This window comes from Stegodyphus dumicola, chromosome 2, assembly GCF_044657685.1.
Source record: "Stegodyphus dumicola isolate Sdum_Otavi_A_Nest chromosome 2, ASM4465768v1".
NCBI lineage: Eukaryota > Metazoa > Arthropoda > Arachnida > Araneae > Eresidae > Stegodyphus > Stegodyphus dumicola.
In genome coordinates this window covers 168,031,464-168,055,261 of record NC_140769.1, presented here as the reverse complement: position 1 = coordinate 168,055,261, position 23,798 = coordinate 168,031,464, and the positions used below count along the sequence as shown (strand labels likewise).

General features: G+C 33.6%; 1 protein-coding gene across 2 annotated transcripts in view; it reads left to right on the top strand.

Annotated features, from left to right (window-relative positions):
- The window catches only part of d4 (double PHD fingers d4), a 96,294-nt gene that overhangs the window by 1,523 nt on the left and 70,973 nt on the right, over positions 1-23,798 (top strand). For both annotated transcript variants that reach the window (XM_035365532.2, XM_035365533.2), the window contains exon 2: positions 7,583-7,869. In XM_035365532.2, coding sequence (XP_035221423.1) covers positions 7,583-7,869 — 287 coding nt within the window. The remainder of the gene's footprint in view (positions 1-7,582; positions 7,870-23,798) is intronic.

The following is a 23,798-nucleotide window of genomic DNA, read 5'->3' as shown; positions in this document are numbered from 1 at the left end:
TTTTTTTGGTAGTTCCTGTATATAAATTGAAATTTCGGTATTATTCCATTTTGAGGACCATAAAAAAATTGCAGAGAAAATGTATGCGCAAAAGAGCCAAATCTAGCAAACGTCCCATTTAACAGTGCGCCAAATTTAATGTATGTGCTGGTTTCAGATCGCATAAGTTTATGTGGTTCTATATTTCTTAAGACACCATTGAAGTACTAGTTTAATTTTGATATCCTATGGATTTAACAGTTTGGGAATTGTCCATGATGAAAAGTCTGCAATAGAATTTTGGGTAAAGTGCGGAATCACCCACTTCTTGACACGTTTTAAAGAATTGCACATGCTCGTTATCTATGTACACATCGACCTATTTTCACTTTAAAAAAAAAAGTCCCAGAATTGCAAAAAAAAAAAAAATGGCACTGAGTACGCTCTTGACTTTATCTATGTACACATTAACCTATTTTCACTTAAAAAGTAAAAGAAAATTAACAAGAATCCAATTGTTTTTGCCCTTGTAAAAAGCTGCTAGCAAATAAGTGGGCGATTCTGCACCGAGAATTTTTTCAAAGAAAAGGCATCAATCATTATAGAAAATTATGTTTGAACAACCAACGAGATGAAATTATGCTTTAGCGATAATTCGGTAACGAAATAGCGATGCAGGCATCCACTCAGTTATGTTTAGAAATTTTTATATAAATTATAATAATGATCTGAAATAGTTATTCACTCTTTTGCGTCCATTCAGTCATGTTTAGCCTTTTTTATATAAATTATAATAATAAAAAAGTATATGAAATTAACCTTTCATCTAAATTAAAACATCAATCTTAGATAGTTATTTACTATTGTACTTCCTTTCTTGCATTAATGTTGCTGCAATTATTTTTGGCAGCACTGGCATCAACAATAGTTTGGCGATTTTTTTACGGCACTCAGAACTGAATAGTACCGAAATTTTATATGTCCACTTTCAGATTATTGATGCACATTTGTGCATGAGTAAGCGTAGATAATTAAGAATTCAATGTTCATAAATATTTTTAGATTTTTTTTAAAGTTGTTTACATGATTGCCTCTAGCACTATTAATACTTTATTTAAAATTTCAAATAATTATCTTTTTATACTAGTAAAAATGTGTTATAGAAATGACTTTAGATAGATATACACTGAAGTGCCACTAAATTAGGGATATCAAGGGCTGTGCAAATTGTGTAGCTCTGCACATCATTTATGCTCAAATGGTAACTGCGTATATAGCGTGTACTGTGGTTATTCTGAATTAGTTTTCGGAATTGCCAGTATCGGTAAACTGCCTGATTTAGATGCCTTCAATCATGGACAAATCGTAGGTGCGCGATGCATGGGCCATTCAACTTCCGAAATCGTCAGACATCTAGGATTTTCGAGGTCGACAGTGTCAAGAGTATACCAAGAATTCATGGATGGTGAACAAAAAACTAGCGATTGAGTAAACTGCAAAGGACAATTAGCCTTGACAATGCGTGGTGAGAGATGGCTCAGGCATATGTATGCAGCCAGGAAAGCCAAGCATTAGCTCAAATTACCACCCAGTTGAATGACGGGGCCAGTCATACAGTCAGTAAATGGACTGTGCAACACTCACTTCACCGTATGGGTTTCAGGAGCCGTCGACCTTTGAGAGTACTATTGCTCAATTCTCCCCATCGGGCTGCACGTCTTGCCTGGGCAAGAGAGCACAGAGTGTAAAGGATTGGAAATGTGTATGAGCATGGAGTCATGAGTTTCGATTCCAACTACTTAACGCTGATGGGAGGCTGAGAATAATGGCGTCAGGCTCATGAAGCTATGAATCCTGCATGCCAGGTTGGAACTGTACAAGGGTGTGGTGGCTCAATTATGGTCTGGGGTGTTTTTTCGTGGCACTATTTGGGATGTTTGGTGCGTTTACCAACCTCCCTCAATGCAGTTTGGTACGTAGAGTTGCTCTGTGATCACCTCCATCCGTTTATGTTGTTCTGTTATCTGCACGGTAATGGAGTTTTCCAGCAAGACAATTGTACCAAGTCCCGGTTGGCTACTTGCTGGTTGGATGAGCATACCTCTGACTTTTCTGTCATAAATTGGCCACCTAGAAGCCCAGACTTATCCTATTGAGCATCTTTGGGATGTTTTTTGAACAAGATTTTGGAACAAGGGGTGAAATGCCATCACACAGCACCAATGAACCTTACTGAATTATGTACAGTTTTATCTAATATTTGGCAAGCCATTTCTGTGTAACGTTTCCAGAAACTCGTTGAATTTATGCTTCATCGTGTGTCAGCCATTATCAAGGCCATATCGTTACTAGGTATCCCTAATTCAATGGCACTTCATTGTATAAAGATATTACTACTTTTTACAAAAAAATATTTGATTAAAATTTTATGATAAATATAAAACATGTATTATTACACTGTGTGTTTTTATTCATGAGTTTTAATACTTCCTTTATCATGAGCTTGGCATAACTGAAAAGTATTTTTTAGACGCGTATAGTATAATCATTAGGCGAGAGAGAGAGAATTGTATATGTGTTAGGTTATCCCTATAAATTATGTATATTTTCAGAGCATTCTAACATAATGTTAAAAAGAACTTCAATATATATCTATATCGTTCATAAATTTGTTCCGTCTTAGTTTTAAATATCTAGCTCTCTTGGAATACAAACTTTTTACAATTAATTTGAAACACTGCATCAAGTTTATCTCAGGTGTAATTTGTGAATGCTTCTGTAATGATGGTAAGCTTATACCTGATCAGAAGAATATGGGAGATAAATCATAATTCTTCAATGAAATTGTGTTTATGAGGTTGTGCATTGCCATGATAAAAAAAAAAAAAAAAAAAAAAAAAAAAAACTCAATTTATGTTAGCTAATGCATAATTTTTTTCCGCCAATACTTCACTTTAGTCATGCCAATTATTCATAATAAAGCTTCTTAGTCATGGTTTGAATTTTGAGAAAGGATTTATAATAAATAAATCCTTTGTATGTGGTCAAACACACAGCATTAGAATACCTTCTTTCATTATTGCAAAGAATGTCTAGTTTTCATCAACCATTATACTTTATTATTTTTGTTGATTCTAGTTTTAGTTATGTAATTGATTGAGAAATTAATTTTCAAACCTAGAAAACTAAGATACAGGGTTGCCACTCAAACAGGAGAATGACATTCTCTCACTTTTCCAGGTGTGTTTTAAAAACATTCCAGTCTGTCCGTGTAGTGTGCGTTGGTTGTGCTGAGGGTAAATTAATTATGGTACCAGTAATGGTAACACAAAAATTTGCAATTATATATGACGTATAATTAAAGCATTACTATTACAACTATAATAAGAGTTGTTTCCTTAATAACTTTCAAATTACGTTTTCATCAAACTAAGAAAATTTGCTATGCATTATTTACATACTAAACCACAATTCTCTTTAGCAATCATCAGCTATATCACAAAATTAGTAAAGTCCAAAAAAATTCTCTGGCTAATCTTTGGAATATGGTGACAGGTAGTTTGGCGACATTTTGGTAAGGCGATAAAGGTTACTAGCTAGGACTTTAGCAGTGTACATGGATAAAGTCAAGAGTGTGCACAATGCCATTTTTGTGCAGTTCTGGGATGTTTTTTTAAATCAAAATAGGTCGACGTGTACATGGATACCGTGTATGTGCAATTCTTAAAAACGCGGCAAGCAGTGGGCGATTCTGCACTTTCTCCCAATTTCGCACCTAATCTTCGTCATGATTAAGTACTTTTGTTCCATAAATGTTCTAGCTTACGCTAATCCGGCCAGCAGATTGTTGGAAAAAAATGTTGAGTAAAAAAAAAAAAAAATGCTGTTATTTCATAAAAACAAAATGGCGTCAAAAAAAAAAAAAAAACTAGCAGGTTGCTGTAGCAGGGTTTGTCACCAAAAAATCGACAAGTTACCATAATCCGAAGATTAACCAATTCCCTTTATAATTACATGAAAAGGTTATATAATACAGAATGATTGTTGATGCATCTGAAATATTTGCAGTCACTGACACTGAAATGCATTTAAAATAAAATGCCAGTGCAAATATAATTAGTTAAAAGTAAAACTTAAAAATTAATTTTACATGCATAAAAGCATACATTTACAAAAGAAATTAAAGACAATACATTCTATCTGTTTTAAGTCATAAACAAAATCAGAAATGAAATTCATTGATTTTTCAATACAATGTGTACATTAGAATTTTTTTCCACCATTCATTGTGATAAAATTGTGTCATGAATGATTGCTGTATTGTTTAAAAAAATATTAAAGATAGATTCTGGAATGGAAGTTATTGTTTACAAAATGGCAGTGGGAGGTCAGTTATATCTATCCAATGTTAGTGCGAAAATCACTTTTTTGGGGGATTGCCGTATGAAGTTCCCTGACTTTTTACAGATTTTAACTAAATTATTTTAATTCCCTGACTTTTCTCTGTTTTCCAGGTAGCGTGGCAATCCTGCAAGAAGAGGAAATACATGTGTGATATTTTATGCATAGCTCCTAATCTAATTTAGAATTTTTCCTGTAGCTTTTAAATGCTCATGTGCTGTTGAATGGATCCATTTGAGTTGGCCAGATAGGTGTTAAGTTTATGCTTATGTATCCATAGATTGCCAATAGATGGCGGTAGTGTTTATAAAAAGAAACTGTGATGTCATAATTATGTATATGTATCAGTTTGTCTTTGGTGTTCATTAATAAACGTTGTGCGAAATAACGTTCCTCTGTTTATTACTTTACATTCGATCCAGTCTGATTACTAGAGACTTACGTATATTTTGTTTATAATGCCTGCAAACCGGGGTTATTACGAACCAGAAAATCGGCAGACTAAATAGTTCAAAAATGGAGGGCGTTCTTGAAAATTTGAAAAAGAAATGGTTTTGCTGTAAGGCAGTTAACTACGAAACTGATAACCAAAGTCTAAACGAATTTAGCAAATAATATTCCGCTAAATGAAAAAATTGAAATAATTGAGGATTTGTATGACAGCTGATTGAGAAAATCAACGAACCGAAAAGTTTAGATTCCGAAATCGAAACGAAAGTAACTTCGGAAGAGATTGCGAATGAAGTTATGCTAAGTCTAAAATACCAGGATAAAACTGTTATATGGTGAGGAAGAATGAAATGATTTTTGAAAAAGAATTCGGAATCTTCTAGAACAGTTAATTAGAATAAAATGGCTAATGTTGCACTTCCAGATGAAACGAAAATAGTGAAGTTACCATGTCTGCAAATCGGAACCTATTACGGAGATTTGTGTAAATGGTTGGACTTTTGGAACCAGTTCAAAAATACAATTCACAATCGTAGTGGATTGAGAAAAACTGAAAAATTTGCATACCTAAAATCCTTACTTGCCAGTAACTGGTTTTGCTGTAAGTGACCAGAATAATGATTCTGCAATAGAAATATTGAAAGAATGTTTTGGAAGACAAGATGTTATCGTCACTTCGCATATGATAAATTATTATCTTTTAAACCAGTAGGGAACATTTCAAATGTTAAAGCACTGCGTAAACTGTATGATGAATGCAAAGTCAACATTCGAAGTTTAGAATCGTTAAGCGTTACTTCTGGAAGTTATAGAAATATTCTCTGTCCTATAATTTTGCAGAAATTTCCGGAGGAATTAAATTTGGAATTTAATCGAAGTCGAAAATTGGAAGCAAGATTTGATATAAAGGAACTTATAGAATTCTTAAAAAAGAAAGTTAACTGTCGAGAAGCTGCAAGTTTAATGAACTCTGCGAAAACGAATCAGAAACCATACATTCGTCGAAATGAACAATACACGAAAGCTTGTCCGAATTATAAACCGAAAGTTTTCGAAAAGTATACTTCAGCTTTATCAACAATTGGATACAAATGTATATTTTGTGATAAAGAAGACCGGTACTTATGTATTAACGCAACCAGGCCAAAATTCGCATAAATTGCCAAATTTGGCGACCCTACTTACGGCAACCCTACGTGTTATACGTAGTTTTGTAAAAAGAGTATGTGGAGATTCACAAAATTTTCCTGCATTTTCATTCGAGGAACCCGCCATCTACAGGATGTTGTGTAATGAGCTACAGCTACGCAAAATCACTTCGCGGTGGGTACCGCATGCACTGACTGAAGTTCAAAGGTGGGTGCGCTATGCAATATACTCTGACCACTTTGCACGCTGGCAACAGGATGGCGATCAATTCTTGTCATGAAAAATGACCATCAGTAAATTTTGGGCCAGAGCATACGAACCAGAACTGAAGCGTCAGTCTGCGGAGTGGCGACATCCTGGATCATCAAGGCAGCAGAAGGTCCGTCAGAATCCTTCCCCAGTCAAATTGATGGTGATCGTTACGTATGACCTCAGGGGTGTCATTGTTTGCCACTTTGTTCTTCATGGCAGAACAGTGACCGCACATTAGTACAGGGACTTCCTGGTGGTGCGACAGGTACGACGTGGCGTTCGGGATAAATGTCCGGATCTTGTGGACAGTGCAATAATTCTGCACGACAATGCAAGACCACTTAAAGTAGCGTGTGTACGGCAGCTACTCCGTTGGTGATGGAGCACCCAACCATACTCTCCTGACCTTTTGCCCGGTGACTTTGATCTCATTCCCAAGATTAAGGAACCAATACATGGTAGGCGGTTTGCAACACGAGAGGACATTGCTAATGCTGTGCGCCAACAGATGACCCGATTCACACATGGTGCAGCAAATGCTGAGGCTGATGGTATTCAGCGCCTTCCACACCGTTGCCAGCATGTGGTGACAGTAGCAGGGGATTACACTGAGTGTCTTTAGGCCCAGGTTTCTCATGTCAACTTTATGTGTATTGTGTTATCATTCTTTTGCACGGGGAAGGCCATGTTGCCCTGTATACTACCGTAATAAATTCGTGTGTTACGATATTTCAGTGCTATTCATTGTCCACACATGTAGTTAAGACCTTGTCCTTTCGTCTGTATATGTCAGATTTTCCAACCGGACTGGTATCTTCAAGAAAAAAAATAGTTGCCATGACTTTTGCCCCAACCTACATATCATGAAGGCAATGATATAATGAAAAAGGTATTAATGACTTTGAGCAAATGGAATTCTAATTCAGATACTGTAAAAAACCAGTATAAATCAAGTGACAACTTCGTTAGCTTTAAATTGCCTGACTGTGATTCCCCCTCAAAGATTCTTGGACTTCAATGGGATACAATTAAGGATACCTTCTGTTTTAATGCACAAGTCATAATTATGTATATGTATCAGTTCGTCAATAAAGGTTGTGTGGAATAATGCTCCTTTGCTTATTACTTTACATTCGATCCAGTCTGATTACTAGAGACTTACATATATTTTGTTTAATAGACCTTTAGACACTAAACTTCAGATTTTTTTTTAAGTTCACGATAAACTTAAAAAGCTATTTTACTTTTATACCTTTTGCTTAGTGTTTTCCTGTAGTTTGTTTTTATTTCAAATTATTTGTATTAATTAATATTTTTTACATTTATTATAATCTTCTGTATGTATTTTCAGCATTTTAAGTGATTCTTTTTATAAAGATGCCATGGAACATGCTGCTAGCTATAACACTCGCCTTTGCCTAGAACGAAAAATGCGGTTGCCTTTTTTAGACCAACAGACAGGAGTTGCACAAAGTGATTGTGCACTGTGGATGCATAAATGGCAACGTATGCCAGGAAAGACAGAGGGTCAACTATATTCTTATCCTGCTAGACGTTGGAAGAAAAAGCGGCGGCAATACTTGATGAATAATTTTTACCTCACTCGTAGAATGAAAGAAGTTGAAAATAACGAATCAGGTTAGTTATGAATACTTGAAAATAACAAATCAGGTTAGTTATGAATACTTATTATATAGAACAATATTTTATAGTGTATGGTTTGTAACTGAACAATCAATCGGAAAGATAGTTTTTGGTGCATCACAAAAAGTGCAAGTGCTTTCTTGTGTAATGATATATATATATATATTTCATATATATATCATTACACAAGAATGATATATATATATATATCATTCCAAAGTTTGAAAGGTTTTTAAAGATATAATATGATATTTTTTTTGCCTTGTACTCAATTTTAAGATATACACTTGTAAAATTTGCATATTTTTTAGGCAAAACCTATCAGTGTGTACATGGGGATAGGAACAATGCATAAAAATGTATAGAAGTGTATTATTTTTTTAATGTATTATACAATAGTTATTTCATAGTTAAAATTTGTATTTGAAATTGCTAATTGCGTTTTTCTTTTATATGCTGATAATGATTGTCGATTTATAATAAATATCGATAGTTTGGGAATCTTTTTTTTTTTTTTTTTTTTTTTTAAAGTCATCAACATACATTGCATTAGTAATTTTTACCTTTTCATTTATAAAAAATCGTCAAATTGTGCGGAGGTGCATGGCTTAATATGTAACTTTATTAATAGTAAAAATGCATGTATTTATTTTATTGTTATTCTGCTCTAGAAATCACCAGTTTTTTGCTCTTTTAAGGCAACTATATACGTACAGGTTGCAAGATTAAAAAGTTATGGAAGCATTGGTGAAAAGTATTTTTAATTTGACTATTTAATATAGTGTCAACTTCGAACTATGACATATCGTATTTTAATGAAATTTTTGTAATTATTCTGAAAATAGTCCTAATTTCAACTTAAGGTGGGAAAAAAATTAAGAAAATATATTTTTCATGAATATTGCCTTCTTCTATAAAGTTGCCAAAAAATCTGCCAGTTTCATTATTTGTCGTCAAATTTCTGTTTGAAATGTTCTTGGTAGGCATTTTGATTGCTGTTTGAATTCCTCTTTTTTTATTATACCAGGAATAAGTACTATGAATTCTTTGTTCTGTGTTGCTAATTTTAATGACTTCATCATTTTTCCAATTTTAAAAGTCTACAAAAATTTTGGTATTTATTATTATGGCTCCCATTTTGTAAGTGGTTCCAAAATTATTTCTAAATCATCAATGCAATCCTTCTTCAAATGGTTAACAGTCCAAAATCATTTATAGCTTTCTTGTGAAGAGAAGAGCTCCGAACAAACCATATGTTAACCTATTTTTTTTTTTTTAAATGTATGTATAAATGTTAACAGATCAGTCATAATTTTCTGACTATGATGAGCTCTGAGTATTTTCTTTTCAAGAAAAAAATTTGATTTACTAAGAAGTGATGAAGATACTTTTACAAGAAAGACTCATTTTATCATGCATTCAAAAATACAGAGAGGGTTGTTAAATAAAACTACAATTTGGGGATGCAATGTGAAAAGTTGCAAGTGAAGGAAAAGCATGCATTTTGTATATTCATCCATGGTTTCAGAATACTGTGTGTAATAATGCAGTACTTTGTTTACTGTTGGACTGAGAAAATAGTGTTAGACGCAACTCGGGTGTTATGAAAAATACATCTATTGGCTAGAAAAGTTTTATGAAAGATATGTATTCTCTATTATAATCTGACATCCAAGTAAACTAATTAGTCGCTCTGAAAAAATTGTGGACACAAATGAAAATCTGTCCATATGGAAAAAAAAAAGAAAAGAAAAGAAACCTGACAGCTTTTTTCTACAATATTGGATGTTTGGTGGGTTATGTGGAGATAATGATGAATTCTGTCTCATCCAGGTTCCAAATGGAGAAGCAACCATACTTATGGCAAAAAACATCATTCACATATAAGAGAGATCAACTATTTATTGTATTGATAAGCAGATAAAACAGAACTTGTAAAAGCAGGTTAGCTATATTTTATTATCAGATATTTATTAACTATCAATTTTATTTTGACTATCCGATAACAACCTCTCGTACACAAAATGTAGAGACGGTCATGCTCTGCAAAATGCCAGAATGAAAATCAATGAGGCATGGTTCGCCATCATCATAAATCTTAATTTATGGAGTTCAGCAGGCAAACAAACCATATGTTAACCTATTTTTTTTATTAACCTATTTTATTTATTAAGACTTTGGGCAAGAAAATACTTTTGATGCCATATTAAAAGCATTTACAGAAACATGGCAGCAATAAAGTGTGTTTGAGAAGTAAACCTGAACTTAACAATAATCCTGATACCAACTTGGCCTTTAAAAAATAGAAATATAATAATGAAAGTATTTGAGGGTGCAGAGTGAAAAGTTGCAAATGAAGGAAAAGCATATATTTTGTTATGCATAGTATTTATCATAGAATGTTCCCCGACTTTGCAAAATTCGGCTAAAGGGAAAGTTTTAAAATTATAGTATTATCAATGGTCATGCATGTCCTCTGTATGTGCGGAGGACGTGCATGACCATTGATAAGAAGGAGGTGAAGAGAAGGAAATTTTTTATGAAGAACTTTCTATGTTATACGGATCTTGTCTCAAGCATGACATTAAAATTGTTATTGGAGATATGAATGCTAAATTGGGTAAAGAGGGTTAATTTAGACCAACAATTGGAAAGCATGGCTTATATGACAGTACTAATGACAATGGACAATGACTAGTACTTTTTACTGCTGAACACAACATGATACTTTCAAGCATTGTGTTAAGCCACAAGAGTACATAAGATTACTTGGCACTCACCTGATGGAGAAACCTGGAATCAAATTGATCATGTACTCATCGATTCTAGGCATTCTTAAGATATCCTCTGTAAACACCGATAGTGTCCCGACACCCATCTTTGTCAGAAGTTAGAGGAGGAATTAAAAAGCTAAAAAATAACAAGGCCTCTGGACCTGACTCGATTACTTCAGAACTCATTAAAAGTGCTGCAGGTCAAAACGTTGAAGAAATACGTGAACTCATTGAATCAGTTTGGAACCAAGAAGTTTTACCCAAAGATTGGAAACTGAACATCATCTGTCCTATACGCAAAAAAGGAGGCATTTTGAAATGTACCAACTACAGGGGAATCAGTCTCCTTTGTGTTTTTTTACAAACTATTTTCTAATATACTTTTTAGTAGGCAGTAACTTATACAGTGGTGGTGTGTATTTAATTATTGCAAAGCACACTAGGGCTATCTGCCTAAGGGGAGGGAGGCCTTCGTGGAGGACTTTCTAAGGAAAACTGGCTCGTATACTTATTACGCATGGCGAAAACCACGAAAACACCCATGCAGCCAACCCGTTCGCGGTATTCGAATCTCTGACCGAACTACCAGTGTTCAGCGACTTTACCGCTCGGTCGCTGGTGGGCCTCAGTAACTTACAGAAAATATTTTAGGTGATTACCGATGTGGTTTCCACAAAGAGAGACCTACAACAGAACAAATCTTTAACATTAGGCAAATTTCGGAAAAAACTAATGAATATGGCACTGCAAAGCACCACCTTTTTGTTGATTTTAAGACTGCCTACGATTCAGTAAACACAAAATATTTAATTGAAAGTATGAGAGAATTTGCAATACCTAAAAACCTTATAAATTTGGTCACCATTACTCTTACTGAGACAAAATTTATGGTTAAAATCCAGAATAATCTTTCTGAGCCTATTGTTGTTTCAGACAGGGTGCTGCACTGGCCTGCTTGCTTTTTAACCTTGCCCTCCAAAATATTGTAAAAGACTCCAACATTAATACTCATGGAACTATCTTTAACAAGTCTGTTCAGATTTTTGCGTTTGCTGATGATATTGACATAGTCGCACGCACTCCCGAGTCACTTAGAGAGGCTTTTACATCTCTGGAGGCTGCAGCCAGGAAAATGCATCTAGCAATCAACCAAAATAAAACTAAATACATGCCATGTGGTAATAACAACAGCCCCTGTTTTGAAATTGGGAATTACAAATTTGAAACTGTTAGCAAATTTAAATATTTAGGATCAGAAGTTAGTACTCTCAATGATTTAATATCTGAGATACGTAGTAGAGTCACAGATGCTAACCGATGTTTTTTCGGTCTCAAAAAATACTTGAAGTCTAACTTCACTAGCAAAAAAACAAAGATTTTAATTTACAAAAGCTTAATCAGACTCATTCTTACATTCTCTGCTGAGACCTGGGCAATGACAGAAAAAGCTAAAAGTATCATTTCTTTCTTGAAAGAAAAATTTTGAGAAGTATTTTGCTGGCATAAAATTTAACAACATCTGGAGGAGAAGAACTAACTCTGAACTCTATAAATCTTTTAAAGAAATAGATGTAGTAAAATATATAAGGATTCAGAGAATTAAATGGGCAGGACACCTGTGCAGAATGGATGAAAATCATATAACTAAAAAGATCTCGGCCAGATCATTCAGCACCCAAAAAAGAGAGAGACCTAACTTAGGTGGCTCGACTGTTTGGAAACAGACTTAAGAATTTTAAAAATAACCAATTGGATGTCCTTAGCTAGGGATAGAAGAGCTCGGAATTCGATTCTGAGGAAAGTAAGGGTCCATCTTGGTCTGTCTGGCCACTGAAGAAGAAAAAGTTAAATTTACTAAACATTTGTTAAAATGTTAAATTTGATAATTAATACAATTAAATTTAGTTAGCAGAAAAGCATAATACAGTACAAAGTCTGAAATCCGGACATCCATTATCCGCAGTGATCTAAAATTCGGACTTCAAAGCCACAAACATTTTTTTTTTATTAATGCTTTACGCATGCACATTTGATTTTTCCTTCCATAATAAAACATGTGGAGATTTTTGCTTAAAAATTCCGATTCTTAATTTCACTTAGGCACTAAATAAAATACCTCATCATGGAATAATCATCATGTAAGCATAAAGCTGAGATTAATAATTTCGCTCTGCGCATCAGTGGTTTGAAAATTCAGTGGTAATCCAAGTTTCAAATATATGGTGATTCAGCAAAATATAATATCACATCAAATATGAATAAATCAATAATCACTAATCAATAAAATATAAATTGATTTAATGGAGTATAATAATATCACAATCTCAGAATCTGACATCATCACTGCGTCACACCTTCCACAAACTCTCAGAACACACTCAGTGGCGCTCTCGGTGCCCTCTAGCATTACGCGGTCTTACCATTCTCCCCGTTTAAACTCCCATGGAGTTTACATTTCAATTTTCAGATATTGAGATAAATTTAAAGTCAATAAAATCACACTAAACTAAATATTAAATTGGTAAATTATTAAAATATAAAATAAAAGTTTTCAAGTTCTCATTCAGTCTTTAAATGGTAATGGAATAAATTTGTTAATGGCTCGTCGAAGAACACCTGTAGAGGTCTTAACTTCAGCTACTCTGACCAGACTATCAGTACCAGGATACACTTGTTGGATGCGACCCAATGGCCATTGCAAAGGATTGGGGTTGTAGTTGACCAATCTGCATGTTTGGCTGCGAACTGCTCCATATGGCACAATTCTGTAGTTGATTTAGATACTCGGAATGCCACCACTTTCAAAATTTAGCTTGGAGTCTCTGAACTAGTTCCCACCTGGAATGAAAAGAAAGAGAATCCGAAGAAGTATGTGGTTCAGGAAAGGATAACATAGCATTTTCTTTCAAAAAATGTCCCAGAGTTAAAGTCATTCGGATCGGAAGAAAGCAATGATAATGGGCAGGAATTCAGAACTGCTTCTATCTAAATAACTAAAGTAGTTAACTCTTCAAAATTCATGATAGCTGATTTTGCTACCCTTAACAAAATCGGTTTCACTGATTTTTATGTTTGCTTCCCACAGTCTGCCAAAGTGAGGAGAAGCTGGTGGGACAAATTTCCATTGGATGCCTTCTTCTGCACTAAATCCTTGAATTGGGTTAGATTTGCAAATATCATTACATGCGTTAAGAATATTTCTCGCACCTTTGAACTTCGTGGCGTTATCGCTCCTGATAAGGGCTGGTTTGGATCTTCTGGCAATAAATTGTCGTAAACAGGCTAGAAAAGCTTCTGTTGTTAACTCAGAAATGACTTCTAAATGCACTGCCTTAGTGCAAAAACAGATAAATAATGCAGTATAAGACTTTAAAGTCACCTTTGACCTTTTCAAATTAGGTTTCGTGATTATAGGTCCTGCGAAATCTAATCCGACCTTCTCAAAAGGTCTAGAAAGTACGATTTTATTCCTAGGTGGATTACCCATCATCTGGCTTACCATTTGATTCTTCATTCTAAAGCAAATGAGTCACTTATTTATTACTCTTCTAACTCAGTCTTGACCAGACGGTATCCAATATGACTGTCTTATTAAAGATAATGTAGTCTGTACACTAGAATGCAAGGATTTTCTATGATAATATTCAATAACTAAATTCATGAAATGATGAGCCTTTGGTAAGAGTATCTGATGTTTCTGAAATTCAGAAAACTTAGAGTCTTCCTCCTACTCTCAGTACCTCATTTTTGTCAAGAAATACGTTCAGAAATGCTATTTTACTATTTTTTTGGAATAGATTGTCCGTTTTTTTAAGCACTTTATTTCCCTTTGAAGTTCAGTTGACTGTACGAGTTTTACTAAAACTTCAGTAACATGTCTTAATTCAGAAGCACGTATGAAGTCTGTTCTTAACTCTGGGTTCACTTTACAGTTATTTATAAATCTCAAACATAAAGCAGTTATCCTAATTAATTTACTGAATGAGGAGTATCTTGTGATCAAATCGCCTTCAGTTTGGCTATTTTCAACAGTTGCATTTACAACAACTGTCTTCTTGAGCTCTAACTTATCGACATCTATTTCGGTTTCCTCCATTGATGCTAAAGAGGACGGCCATGCTGTATTATTCATCGACAACCAACAGGGTCCATGCCACCAGAGGTGATTATTCTTGAGCTTGCTTAAGCATAAACCCCTAGAAATCAAATCGGCGGAATTATTCTTTCCTCTACAATGATTCCATTTCTTTGGGTTGCTGTATTTTTGTATTTCTTTTATTCTATTCTTCACGAACACCTTATGCCTATTTGTATCACCTTTGATCCAGTAATACGCTATTGAGGAATCTGTCCAAAAATATCGAGTAACTGGAAAATTTAGTGTAGTTACAATTTTATTGCTCAATCTTGAAGACAAAAGTGCACCCATGAGTTCCAATCTAGGAATCGAAAGGGTTTTTAATGGAGCTACCCTGCCCTTTGATGCTACAAACCTAGAAATGATATTTCCACCCTTTATTCTCTACGTAAGTACGCTACAGTACCATAAGCTTTCTTAGATGCATCTAAAAAACAGTGTAATTGAATTGTGATTGCATGACTGGGCAAAGAATTTTGAAAATAATATCAGGGAATAATTATTTCCTTTACATCTTGGATCTCATCGCACCATTTATTCCAAGCAATTTCTAACTTTTGGGCAATTTTTTATCCCAGTCTAATCCTAAACACCGAATTTCTTGCATCAAGTACTTAGCTCTAATAATATATGGTCCTATAAAACCTATTGGATCGAAAAGTCGACCTACCGCTTGTAGTAAGTGTCTTTTTGTGTTAGTTCTTTTTAAAAGAAATGTTTCCAGATTTCTAGTATTGAATTAAAACGTGTCAGTTTGTTCATCCCAACCAATTTCCAATACTTTTGAAGCTATCAACTTTGTATCTAGAGACTCTTCACCCTGATCTACATTGAAGTTTAAATTCTTTAATTCTTTACTTAGCTCAGAAGAATTGGTTCTTCCACTTTCGAAGGTCCATGCTTGTCTCTTTTAGAATGTCTACGCTCTCTTTACAAGTCTTTAGAGCCTGTTAAACAGTGACTTGCCCTTAAATAAAATTGTTGACATACAATAATTCATTAAGATGTTTAGAAGTCAGAGGAACTATATCTACGTACCTTTTCAAGTGATGTTTGATTGTGGCTGCAAGGAGCAATGGGCTAGATCTCACCCCAAATAACGCCTTTGTCATCCGAAAAATTTCCAATTTCTTGTTTTCATCATTAGTTCCTGGATCTTCTTCCCAGAAAAATCTCGTGTAGTTCCGTTCACTTTCATCTATTTCGATTTGGAGAAAGACCATCTTTATACCTGCAACAAATGCTATCAGATTCGTTCTAAATCTGATCAAAAGAAGAACTAGGTTAGGCATAAAATTAAGTCCTGTGTATAAGCAATCGTTCAAAGATAATTGACTTTTTGCGTGCGCCGAAGCATCAAACACAATGCGTAATTTGCTTGTAGTCTTATCTGTATGTATTACAGCTTGATGAAATAGATAAAATGTATTTTGGTGTAAATTTACTTCATCAACTAGGACAGGTTCAATAATATTCTCCGAAAGATAGTTCTTTAGAACGGTGTTATATTCACAGAATAAGGAAGGGTAAATCCTTTCATTGCTATCTGTTCATTTGTTGCATGTTTTCATATTTGTTTTCCAGGGCAATTTCACTGTGTATCGCTTATTTTGATATGTAATTCTGGATTAAAATTCACTCATTATATCTTTGTCGGCTACTTCTGCCTCGATACCCAAATTCTCTAAATCCCAAAATTCCTTGAGTTGATCGGAAATATTGGATTTGTTTACCATAACGCTCATTGCAAATGTTTCATTTAAGTTCGTGTTTCGGCTTTGCAAACACCACCCAAATATTGTTTCAACTGCAACGAGGGTTTTGCTTAGGCGTATAATTCGACCAGTGACAATATCATAATAGTAATCTGCACCTATTAGTATTGATATTTCTTTATTGTTTAAATTGATAACAGTCCGCTAGTTGTACATTTTTTAAACGTCTAAATTGTTTCTCAATATTTTTATCGGGAGTCGGTAAATGTGTGCCTGAAATATGTTCTGTCTCCAGTGCTTCAATTTCTATGCATAAATTTGGATCATTTCTATTCTTTAATTTAAGTTTAACTACATTAAATGATTTTGTTTCCGTTTCCTTAGTAATAAATGTGCAAATGGAAAGGCTTTCCTTTCTAACAACTGGAAAGTTAAACCTTTTGGAAATAGTTGACAAAACAAAGGAGTAGTGTGAACCATTGTCCGGGAAAATTCTAACAAAACGAAAAAATTTCGATTGACAAGTTAGTTGGTATTTTCGGCACAGCAATTACAGGACTTGAACGGCGGAACTTTGTAACTGAACAAGAAATTATGTCTGTTTATAGAATTAAAGTGAAAGTATTAGCATCTAAAACGAAGCAACTTAAACAACGTACATTGAAAGAAATGTTTAATAAAGTAAACAAATAAATATTAAGCCTATTTTTTTTTGTAAATTTTGATACCCTTTAGATAATAATTGCTCTTTATTTCATAAATTACAGTTTCATATTTTTAATTTTATAATTTCTGCATGCCATATTACCAGATTTAAATTGATGATCCATAATCAGGAAAAACCACTATCTGAAATCACCGAAGTCCCGACAAGTCCGGATTAAAGACATTGTACTGTAGTTTCAGTTTCATTATTAATCAACTGAATGTTTTGTGAAACTGTATGAACTTGGATAGAATCAGAATTCATTTTCTTTATTTTATAATGAAGTTTCGATTTCCAAAAAATTATTTTTTCTTTGATTTCTTCTGAAGCTTCTGTATCTTCAGATATTGTGTTGACGCTCAAAAGATTTTCAATTTCATCATTTAAAGAATTTAAGTCAGTTTCTTTTCCAATTAATTGTTCCAAAAATGCTTTCAACTGATCAACTGTTTCGTTTTCGTTGTTAATAGCAACTTCTATTTTGTTAATTAATTTCGTCAACATCGAACGCACGGAAGTGTGTTTCTTCTTCAACTTTGACAGATTTTCAGCCATATTTAATTTCTATCGAGGTATAATTCAGTTTCAGTAATTCAATAAAGATTCTCTTACCTGGTTTTCCAATAACCAATGTGCACCAAATGCGCGTCAGTTGTTTGAAAATTCAGTGGTAATCCAAGTTTCGAATATATTGTGATTCAGCAAAATATAATATCACATCAAATATGAATAAATCAAAAATCAATAATCACCAATCAATAAAATATAATTGATTTAATGGAGTATAATAATATCACAATCTCAGAATGTCACATCATCACTGCATCACCTTCCATCAACTCTCAGAACACACTGAAAGGCGTTCTCTAGCGTTACACGGGTCTTACCAGGCTCTGCAGATTTGATTTTTCTTCTTGGCATACATCTCAAACTGAAACATTCACCTATTTTATATATCCCTAACGCCAACCTGGTGAGTCATTATTTATTATATTTTTGCTTTCATCACCGCATGTTTATCAGTACATGACAGCTTCAGTAATAACTCATGCTGTGATGTTTAAACTTTTTTTATATTAGTAATTGAATAAAAAGAGTATGGCAACCTTTTATGCTAACATTACGCTTGGCGGCTCTTAAAAAATGTTGACGAGGAAAAATTAAACAAAATTTCTTTTCATATGCTAAAAATGCCAAAAGATTACATTTAGTGCTATTTTAATAAAGAATAACTGATATGTTATTCACCATAAACCCAGAAGCGGCGGCAGAATATGTTGGCACCGAACAGCACCCGAAGACGAAATTTTTGGAATTTGTGGAAACACCGAGCGACAGAATTAATAGGTGAGAAGTTTTCATGATTTAGGGAAAGCACTGGGATCCAAAGTTTAGGCAAAGTGAAAATTTAGAACTTAGGAAGGTGCTTTGTAGCAGAATTTAGGACCTGTAGAGACTACATTAGGCGGTATCTAGTGCTGGCCCTAGATAAAGCCTTAAGTATATGTTATATGTGGGAGTTTATTCAGGACTCAGATTAGTTTTAAGCATGTGCAAGAAATAAATGTAGGTATAATAAACTAATACAATTCGGGCTTAATTCAGTACGCAATAGGAGCAAGACAAAATTTAATGAAACAACTTGGCTTTCATCGCCAATCTTCTGATACACAGCCAATAATGTATAACGGATGCAATTAAGCTAGGCTAAAAATATCTTTACTGATTCTAAGGCATTTCAGTTGATGTAGCAGACTGCACTACTCCCTAATCTTCTAATTTGATCCAGCTTATTATTTTTTGCAGACTGTTATTATTATGGAAATTTTATAAAAACTAAACAACTATCGATTACGTCGAAAAGAGTTTCCAATTCTGGAGTTGTCAAAGGATCTACAAAGTGAAACCATGTTTCGATGTCCATTAAACAAAAAGTGGAATTGTTGCAAAAAATGGATAAAGGCATATCTGTTTCAAAATTATGAGAGGAGTATGGCATTGGAAAGTCCACTGTATATGACACAAGAAAAAGAAAAAGGAACTTTTTGAACTTTTTGTGGAAGCATCTTAAACAACTTACATTGAAAGAAATGTTTAATAAAGTAAATAAATAAATATTAAGTTTTTTTTTTTTTTTTGTAAATTTTGATACTTTTTAAATCATATTTGTTCTTTATTTCATAAATTACAATTTCATATTTTTAATTGTAGAATTTCTGCATGCCATCTTACCAGATTTAAATTGGTGATCTCCCCTCCCCCCCCTTTTTTTTTTTTTTTCCAAAAACCTAGGCTCTTAAAAGTATGCCAAAGATGTATTAATTTGAAAGGATATAATCTTGAATTGTGTTTAATAGTTCTGTGAATGGATCTTGACATTGTGTTTAACTTCACCTTGAAATAGGTATTCGAGTTCTTGATTAGCTAGATTTTCCTTTTGAAGACCACTTTTTTTGTGATTTTTCTTTCAGAGGCCACCTGTTCGATTCGTTAGACTGGGCATTTGCACCAGTTGCTAGATTAATGAATTTGGTGAAATGATTAACAGTCTGATTTACATAATACCCATGCCTGCCCAAGAATGAATATGTGTGGCATTCAGGAGTCATAATACTTGTTCCCCTTGCCATGTGCTTCTTAATCAGTGACATCATAATTTCCGCTGTTTGCTGTGAGCGTATTTTCAATGAAAGGAATAATCCTTTCATAATGCACCACTGCAGACAAACATCTCTCTCAGACAACCGTCGTAATTGAATGAAAATAATTCCACCTATTCATAGTTAAAAAATTCAGAAAAAATAGTGTGGAAATCAGAGGAAATAATAGCGAAGAAGTGAAGAATAAATTGCACATGCAAAGTCGAACAATAGGTGTGATGCTACAACATGCAAAATTACAAACAACAATGTTAAGGATCCAAAAACAGTATCAGGGGAATGGTTGGCTACCTCTGAACATGCAGATCCTTCAGGTTACCAGGTTTGAACTGTTATTGCCATTGTTGAAAAATAGAATTGCGTATCACAAGAACAAGTAAACAGTATGCAATAAGCAGGCTATTACTTGAATAACAGTAATAAGATCTAGCAAAGGAAATAAAAAGTATTGTAATAAAGGTATAGTAAACATCCATATTAGCATTAGAAACATCTTTAATTAACTACACTACTAAAGAAAATAGTGTTACAATAGTATTATAAATTAAATAATTATAAAGCATACAAATTACATCTATGAATGCTATTATTGATTTAACATTTCTCTTTAATAATAGTAGTCATGGTGTCTGAACTAGACTGGAAAATTTAATATAGTTAACTGGCATGCAAACCATTATTCGGTACAAGTACTAAAATATAGTTACTACATAGGTACAAGTACTAAAATTAGTTCGGGAATAAACATGTTAAAGGACAGTACTTAGTATTTTCAGGAAAATTCCAGAATAAACATATTGAAGAAATTAGTTTGGAAATAATCGATAATTTGTTGATACCCATATAAAGTCTATGGTTTTGAAAAAAATTTCATATAACTTTCACCAAGGTATCAATCATAGAAACGAAGTTAATATTGTTTCTTATTATTTTTCCTATTAAAGAGATTTGCAAAGAGGTACGGTAAATGTAAAAATTACCAATGAATAAAACTTTGCGGTATTTAAAAAAAAAAAAAAAAAAAAAAAAAAAAAATTTTTTTTTTTTTAACTTCATAAGCTGAAGTTTTAACAATGCATTTTTTCATATTAAATATGTACAGAGTTGCAATATCTCTAGGTTTTGAAACTCGTGACTTTACCACTTGGTCATCAGACCTCTTGAAATTAGGCTGATGAGATGCTATATGATGAACAATATACAGTCAAAAGTCTTTAGTCCGGATGTCCATAATCTGGAAAGATCTATAATCCGGACCTCAAAACTACAAACTTTCTGCGCATGCGTATGCATTTATGCATGCGCGTTTAATGTATAACGGACGGTATAAGCTAAGCTAAAATTATCTAATTATCTATTTCAGTTAATGTTGCAGATTGCATTGTTCCTTAATCTTCTAATTGGATCCGGCTTATTATTTTTTGCAGACTGTTAGAGCAATTTTATAAAAGTAAGCTTGAACTTTCGATTATGTAAAAAGAACTTCCAATTTTGGACCTGCCAAAGGATCTACAAAGCGAAAGCATGTTTCGATGTCCATCAAACAAAAAGTGGAATTGCTGCAAAAAATGGATAAAGGCATATCTTTTGTTTCTCTAACCATTCTAAAATCTGTTTATCAATTTCATGCTGCTCTGCGAAAGGGGGGGGACATCGCAGCGTGCAATGAACGGGAAGTTGATCTGTCAGCACTATCCTTATCTTTAGGGCAGATGTTTTTATTTTATTCGGCTTATAATTCCTTACTAAATGCAGTATTTCATCTCGATGTATTCTATCTTTGCAATGATTTAAATCAAATTCCTCGTCATAAATATCACGAATACACATCAAATAGTTTTCTGGTTGCAATTTTTTAATTTGGACTGTGCATAATGTATGCTTTACGCATACGCGCGTTGAAAGAAATGTTTAATAAAGTAAACAAATAAATATTAAGCTTTTTTTTTTGTAAATTTTGATACCCTTTAGATCATAATTGCTCTTTATTTCATAAATTACAGTTTCATATTTTTAATTTTATAATTTCTGCATGCCATCTTAGCAGATTTAAACTGATGATCTATAATCTAGAAAAACCGATAATCCAGAATTGCTGAAGTCCCAACAAGTCCTGATTAAAGACTTTTGACTGTATTAAAGAAAATAGAAGATGCAGTACTAGTAAACACAAAAATGTGCTGAATTATATATTTACATTTTTGGTAAAGTACGAGTCGTATTCGGAAACTAAGTACCGTTTAAAAAAAAAAAAAAAATAGTAAAGCAATTTTTTTCGAATCCAATTATATTTTTACATGAAAATACATGTCTTAAACTATTTTTCAACATAGTTTCTGCCAATGATCAAACACTTGTCATAGCGGGTGACCAGTTTTTGTATACCATCGTCAAAGAAACTTCCTGCCAGTTTCGATAACCACGACTCCACAACATTTTTCGTGTCATTCACAATTCCTTTACTGAGCATTCCTCTTCGTTTGTTTTGAATGGCACGCCTTAGTTTTGTTAAAGTCTCACAATATCATGCCGGATTATTGGTTTCACCTCTGGGAAGAAATTCAGTAAGCAAAACACCTTTTCTATCCCAGAAGACAGTGCACATGATTTTTTGTGATGACATTGTCACTTTGAACTTTTGTTTTTTTGGAGAATGAGTGTGTCTCCACTCCATCGATTGTTGTTTCGATTCTGGTGTGAAATGACACACCCAAGTTTCATCACCTGTCACAATTTGGTTTAAAAAGTTTTCTCCCTCATCACTGTACCGCATGAGAAATGTCGGGGCACTACCAAGTCGTTTTGTTTTGTGAACATCAGTGAGCATTTTTGGAACCCATCGGGAGCACAGTTTGCGATAATTCAAGCGATCAGACACGATTTTGAACAAAACAGTACGTGAAATTTGTGGAAATGCTTCTGAAAGAGTTGTCATTGTGAAGCGTCTGTTCTCATGAATTGCTTCATCAACTTTCCTTACCAAATCATCGGTGACAACAGAAGGCCGACCACTCCGAGCCTGAGCGTGGACCTTTGTTCGACCTGCATTAAACATTCTTACCCACTCTCTCACCATTCCATCACTTATCGCGTATTCACCGTAAACTTCTGTCACTTGACGATAAATTTCGGCTGGTTTAACATTCCTCGCGTTCAAAAATTTAACCACTGCATGAATCTCACAGTCAGCGGGAGAACTAATTGTCTTAAACATTTTGAATGTGCACAGCAAGCTGAAAACACAACATAGAGCAACCAAAATGGCAACAATTGAAAGTCAGTGAACAAGAAAGACTAGTGCGCATGCGCGGGATGCCTACCACGGCGCTGCGACGGCGCTAGAATGAAAAGGTACTTAGTTTCTGAATACGCTATGTAGTTAAACTTATCTGTATGCCATTATGAAATATTAGGAATATAACTTAAAAGCATTAGTAAAGAAGGAAATGGCAATCTAAATCATTGTAATTTAAATGTATAATGCTAGCAGTATCTGCTGTTAAATTCTGATGCTGCTGAAAATTTTTATAAAAATTATAAATGAGGTATGTAATAAATCACAATTTTATTATAAATTAGAACAGTTAGAAGTATTATTCGCATGATTTAGCAACCATCTTTTTTTTCCCAAGTAATTTCCAATAATTAGCTTTATAAATAATAAAGCTTGAAACTAGATTAGAAAAATAAACTGCATATTGAAGATAATCTTACCAAGGTATTAAAAACTTCTTTTAACTAAAGTTATGATGCAGGAGTTTATGAAAATAACCATTTAAGTATAAATTGGCATAAAGGAATAAAACATATACAAATTCTACTTACGTGAAAACTTGAATACAGTTCAACAATATATGGAAAAAAATGGATGAAGAGGAAATTAAAAATCCCATGATATGAATATTAGGAAGCTCAGAATTTTTTTATTAA